Source organism: Marmota flaviventris, chromosome X, assembly GCF_047511675.1.
Source record: "Marmota flaviventris isolate mMarFla1 chromosome X, mMarFla1.hap1, whole genome shotgun sequence".
Taxonomy (NCBI): Eukaryota; Metazoa; Chordata; class Mammalia; order Rodentia; family Sciuridae; genus Marmota; species Marmota flaviventris.
In genome coordinates this window covers 121,763,124-121,769,617 of record NC_092518.1, presented here as the reverse complement: position 1 = coordinate 121,769,617, position 6,494 = coordinate 121,763,124, and the positions used below count along the sequence as shown (strand labels likewise).

General features: G+C 46.4%; 1 protein-coding gene across 1 annotated transcript; it reads right to left on the bottom strand.

The window, feature by feature from the left end:
* Positions 1-4,736: 4,736 nt before the first annotated feature.
* On the bottom strand, positions 4,737-5,567 carry Hapstr2 (HUWE1 associated protein modifying stress responses 2). The gene has a single exon (XM_027940160.2). It carries the CDS (start codon positions 5,565-5,567, stop codon positions 4,737-4,739), a length of 831 nt encoding a protein of 276 aa, XP_027795961.1.
* Between the last annotated feature and the right edge of the window lie 927 nt (positions 5,568-6,494).

The window sequence follows — 6,494 nt, the reverse complement described above, 5'->3', positions numbered from 1 at the left end:
CTTAAACTTAGATCCCATGTGCTTACCATCGATGCCTGAGACACAGCAACCTTGTCTATAAAAGAAAATTCACAACTTCTTTGGGGAAGCATGTTTAGTGCCCCATAAAATAAACTGTTCCTTTGAAGTTTTGTTTTGAGCTTTCCCTCCCTTAATATAATTTCAAAATCTTTTCATTAAAAACATATAAGTATTGTGCAATACTAAATATGCTTTTTCAACTTATGAGTGCAATTGTAGAAGATTTTTATATACTTCTCTAAGGAAGTGAACCCCTTGGGATGATAATGAATGGTTTTACAGTTTAGTGGGGCAGACAAAATATCAAACTGAAAATTACAATGATGAATCCAGAGTGGGGACTTCAGTGGGAAGGGGAATTAAACCCTAACTTGAAAGGGCAAGGAAGTATCCCCCAAAATTAGAAAGGTAAAAGCTGAGTTGAGCTAAGGCTTTAAGTTGAGTAGGAGTTAGGCAGGCAGAGCAGGCATTTCTGACCAAGAGAGCTACCAGGTAAAAGGGCCCAGAGGCAGAGATGATAGAAATTTCTGGAAATTTCAAGTGGTCCAGTTTGGCTGGTGGCTCTGTGGTGGTGGCAAGGGGTGACTTGTGTTCTCTGAATGAACAATTCCAATGGCTTGCCCCAAGCAAACACAAACTGTAAAAAGATCATGTTTGCCATGCCAGAGCTGCCCCATAATATAAGTTCCCCTACACCACCCAACCATCAACTTATTAATTAAAAGTTCATACACAAGGGCTGGGGCTATGGCTCAGTGGTAGAGCGCTCACCTAGCACATGCGAGGCCCTGGGTTTGATCCTCAGCACCACATAAAAATAAATAAATGAAGATATTGTGTCCAACTAAAAAATAAATATTAAAAAAATAAATAAATAAATAAAAGTTCATATACAATATAACTAATGGAGGTACAGTGAAGGAAACAATGGACTGGAACTTACCAGTTAGTTACTGTGGGCCTCCCTAGTGAGATTAGCTGCCCCATTTCCAAAATGAATAGTTGACCATGCCCTGAGTGATCTTTAAGGTTCCTTTTGGCTCTGTATTTGTGAGGACCCCACCAGATTTAAGTTACTAAAAGATTAAATGTAGAGGTCTATAGACTTCCACAAAGGCACAGGCCAATCAGCAACCAAACCTCCCTGGCCTTTATTCCATCATCACTTCATAAAAGGCCATGTGATCCAATTGCAATGTTTCCTAACTATCAGTTGGACAAGTAATTTTTATTAGGAAGCACTGGTCAAATGGATAAAATATTCAGCTACAGGTTAGGAAATCACAGCTTTCTCTCAGGCCCCTGTAAAGGGGGGGGGGGGAGCAACAAAACAAAGAGGAAGCTTCTGTCTATATTCCTAGAAAGAAAATGTGTGAAATATGCAAAATGATGGTAAATATAATATTTATGAATAGGAAGATTCACTTTACACATGCACAGAAAGTTCACCAACAATAATCAATTTAAAATTAGCTCCTTAAAGATCAGTAGAGGAAGGATAAGGGGAGACAAGAGGGGAGGGAAAATGAGGGGCACAGGGACTGAAATCAAATTCCATGCATGTATGATTTTGTCAAAATGAATCCTACTGCTATGTGTAACCATAATGCTCTAATTAAAAAAAAAAAAAAAAAAAAAAAAAAGCTCCTTGAATCAATCACAAAACTCACAATCAGGGCCAAGACTGGTTTTCAGACTTCACCATGCATCACAATTACCGAAAACTTCTCCTGAAAGGGGGAGGTAGCTTTCAGAACCCTCCCACTGAGATTTTCATTCAGCTGCAGGGCTGTTCAAAGTTGTATCTCACGTGCTCCTTGGGAAATTCTCATGGGAGGTGGTCATGGGACAAAAAGTTGAATCTAATAGTCAGGAATAAGGTACAGGCATGCAGGGGGCAGTGATCTAGGAATTAGGGCATAGGCTTCAGGTGCCTTTCCAGGCAGTAAGTGAACAGAGAAAAGGGGAAGAGGTATAGTTATAAGTGGGTCTGGAAGGTCTCGTACTCTTCCATTCATTTAATATTTATTGTGTGTCTATATGGACCAGACAGTAGGAATTACCAAAGCAAGCAAGACAAACGAAGTCCCTGAGTTCATATTAACATAGCTTCTTACAACTGTCCCTACATACCTTTTAAAATTGCTGCAGTTCCTCAGTCAAATCTATAGCCCAAAATGCTCCAATGATTCCAATGCATGAGGGCCCTCCAGCACAAGTAGGAAGAATGAAAAAAGGCAAGCCCTGAGAGAGATACTGCTGCTGGAACTAAAGGTTCAAACCTTCAAGCATTGAAGAATACACTGAAGGTGCTTCCTACCTTGTATGGTTTGTGATATGGGAAGATGTGAGCTAAAGGCTTCCTGGAGAAAGCCCTATTCAAGGTACACAGCTCTGCAAGCTGGATTAACCAAATAACAATATCCCCGGTGAAGAGCATTCTATGATATGCCATGCTGTTTCTGCTCTAGTGTCTCACCTTTTGATGAGCAAGTATTCTGACAAACCACTCCTAAAGCAGTATGGGTGCTATTACTCTCTGCCCCAAGAAAGAATCTAAAGCACTGGGCCAGGTATTGGAGACTTTCTACACTTTGGTCCTACCTCCCCTACCTTCTTTACTGTTTCCTCCTCAAACATTGTAGGATATCCTTCCTTTGTTGGCATCATCTGCAAACTCCCTTCCTACCCATTTTTCTTGGCTTGGTTTAAAAGTCTAGAAGCTATGACCCTCTCAGCAAGGAAAGCCTCTGTCCTCTGAGTTCTCCAAAGTCCTTGGGTGCTTTCCTCACAGATAGAGAAGTGCTTTCTTGGCTACGTAATTTATCTTCCAAGGCAGGGTGTGCTTTTTGAGGAGAAGGATTGTTTTCCTGCTGCTTTTTTTTGTTATTTTTTAAAAATCCCTTCTCAGGACCTAACACAGTCCCTCAGTATTTGTGAAGTGTGACACCAAGGTTTTTATTCTATCAGGGGATTCACTTTATGTTGTTACCTTATTTTAATGCATTAGTCAGCTATAAATTTACTCCAATGGTCATATTAATGAAGCAGGAACAACTCTGATTTGAAATGAAGACAAAGTTTTACTAATCAATTGATAATGTTTTGTGCATTGGATTTTTGGGGAGACCTTGAAGGAGATTTGGGTTTTTTAAGTTTCTCACCACTCCTCCCATAATCTTACTCCTACCTGCTCCACTTCCTTTATTACCTGCACTGTACCCACCCTTATTCAAAACCACTTTTAGCCTTTTAGGTGCCTAGGATGTCCACTTTCAAAACTTTCCACCCTTACCTCCCTCCCCATATTCTTTCAGATCAGAAGAGGTAAAGTTTTCATTATCCTGGTTGCAAAGTGTATTATTCATGCAGTTTCAGGAACTCTAAGGCTGCCCTCAAATCCAAAGTGGTGATCCTGAGTGACAAGTTCAACACACTCATAATTAATACAAGGCCTGTGATATTTAAGCAAATTCCAACTAGGTAACAGTAATTTCTAGATCAAACATAGAGATTATATTTGCTGATTTCTAAATTGATCTATTTTGCTGCTTTTGTTAAGATATTATGGGCTTTGTTGCTTTACTTATTTTTACTTACAGAGAGGGGAGAATATTAAGTGAATACCCCCAGGTGCCAAGCACTGTGTTAGACACTTGAATGGACTTCATCTGTTACAATGATCTTAACAGACACACAGTTCCATTTAACAGATGAAAAACTAAGGTCAATGGACATTATATGATTTGCCCCAAATCATAATTTGTGAAGCAAGAATTCCATTACTGGTTCTTTTCATACAAAGCTCATAGTCTTTTGGTTATACCATGCTGCACCCTTAAAGTAAACCAGAAGTTCATTCTGGCTAACTGGTCTTCCACTTCAAAATAGAGATCACCAAAGAGACATAACCTCCAAGAAAGGAACTTTTGACATTCCTGTGAAAAAGAAGCACCACCCGGCCACTAGAGATACAAACTTATTTTATCAGGATCTCAATTGTTCTGTTCTCTTTTCCTAAAGAGAGTACTGAATCCACCCAATATCACATATTACCTGCCCAACCACCATGGCACCTCTTTACACCATTATAAGCTCCAAATGATCAACTACTTTTCAAAGCAAATCACAGCCCAAAATGTATTACTTCCAGTTTTTTTCTAGAAATTAGGTGCAATGTATAGTGGAGTAAATGTGGAAGACTGCAGATTTCACAAAGATGTCAAATCTTACATTTTGGCATAATGTAATAAAATTGGCAAAGACCATTAAAGCCAACAACCTCTCAAAAAAGGATAAAATTATCCTATAACCAAGTAAACACCTGTTGTCTTTTCCATTTAAGATTTTAAATTAAGATTTCATTTATTCATTCAACAAACATTTATTGAGCACCAGCAACTGAGCTAGATGCTAAGGAATATAACTGTGAACAAGATAAACCAGGCTCCCGCCCTGACTGGATACTTTTGCTTTAAATGATCTTGCTAACTACTGCGTACTTTTTGTTGTACTCTAATAGAATTATATTTTTGGAAAGTCAGAGTCATACGAGAGGCCTCTTCTGGAATACTTTTAAAGTTTCTTTATGGTAAACTTAATAGAAATCTTTGTTTAACTTAGAGAAGAAGGATGGCCTCCAGGATCCTCCCACGAGCAATTGAAGGTCGAGTTGGCTCTCAAGCAATATGGTGGATGGAGACCATCGAGGCAGTTTAGACCATTCGGTTGCGCTTGTGGGACGGGGAGTCTGTGATACCATCACCGAACTGGGCCGAAGTGCGCTTGCGGATCCCCCCACTGTCCAGGTGGAGGGCTAGTTCTTCGGAGCCAAAGGGGTTCAGGTCATCCTCGAGGAAACTACTTTTTCGTCGCCCACTGCTGGCCATACCGCTGTCTTGAGGTGGGGAACCAGGCGCGCCAGATCGCACGCTGATGCTCGCCATGGCGCCATTGAGGCCATGCAGGGCAATGGCCTCGTGGAAAGGCTGCAGGTCGACGTCAACCGAAGAGCTGGACTCGGTGGCCGCAGCTTGGCTAGCGGCCCCAGAGGGTGGCTTCGGGGTCATCCTAGGGGTGCGCGGCGGGGGAGGGGCAGGGGGCACTTTGCCACATAGGAAGCTAATCAGGTCTTCGCGGCGAATGGTGCTCCGGCCCTTCTTCACCCACTCCAGCACATCTTTGATGCGACGCTGGTAGCCAACCTGGACTCCCAGGTCAAAACTTCGTTGGTGGGCATCTCCACTCTCTTTGTAGAGGCTGGTCACGGCCATGGCTGCATTCTGGAAGGGGTCCCACATAGACAGTCCTGGCTGTTGGCACCCGGAATCTTTGTAGAGCTGGGCCACCGCGGTGGCCGAGATCTGGAAGAGGTGCCAGAGCCTCTGCTGCTCGCTCTTGAGCCCTGCCGCCTCGGCGGCCGCCTCCTCCGGCAGCTCTGAGGGCAGCTGCTCGTCCTGCTCGGCCTCGTCCAAGCACTGGCGCTCCCACTTGGAGAACCAGTGCTCCGCGACCTCGGCCTCGCCCTCTTTCGGCTGCTCCTCCATCCTCCTCCTCCAGGCCGCGCGCCTCCTCCACCACCGCCTCCTCCTCCTCCGCCGCCTACTGTCGCTCCTCCACCTCTACCTCACCTCCTGCTCCGTGCTCCCCTCCTCCTTCCGCGGCCGCCGCCGCCGCCGCCGCCGCCGCCGACGCCGCCGCCGCCGCCGCCGCCGACGCCGCCGCCTCCTCCGCGTGCGCCGCCCGGCGGGCGCGCGGGCGGCAGGGCCCTGAGGCTAACTGCTACGGCGCGCGCCGCCCCACGGCCCGGGTGCACGCCCCGCCCAGCCCCGCCGGCTCGGCCCCCGGCAAATCCGCGGTCGCTGTCTCAACCGCCGCGGAGATAACCCCGCAGCCGCAGGCGCCGCCGCGCTGCCCCCTTCCGGCCCCGAGGTTCGCTCCTACTGCCCCCCTATGGCGCCGCGGCCTCGCTGCCGCCGCCTTAGTCGCTGCAGCCGCAGCGGCCAGCCGCTCGACCCCAGCCCCCGCTCGCGCCACGGCTGCCGCACTGACAACTCGGAGGGGGGCCGGCTGGAGCGCTGCCTCAAAGCGGCGCTTGCCTACTGCTTGGCCCCCTTTTCACACATTTTTGGGACTTGTCGGTTTCATCCAATGAGCTGATCAAATTTTACATCCTATGTTGCCAGAGAGGATTATGGGGGCAACTTCATGGTGTCGATCACATCCAGGGCGCTGATCCGGGGAGGCTGGGGGTAGAATGGAAAGACCGCAGCCCTCCTGAATAGGCAGGCAGTCTGGACCCCAGCAGTTTTGCACATCTTAGGTGCCCGAATAAAGTGTTTTGCGTGGACCAAAGCAGACCCTTTTCTAGAAAGGGGTGGAGTCACAGCTGGAAAAGCGCCCAGCCCCCACCACCCCAGCTTCTTGGGCCTCAGTTTCCCCACATGCCCAAAGAGGTCCTCAGATAAGGTTTC

What these genes read in the sequence shown, in the direction of transcription:
- Hapstr2 (XM_027940160.2), bottom strand. Translation starts at nt 5,567, where the DNA reads ATGGAGGAGCAGCCGAAAGAGGGCGAGGCCGAGGTCGCGGAGCACTGG.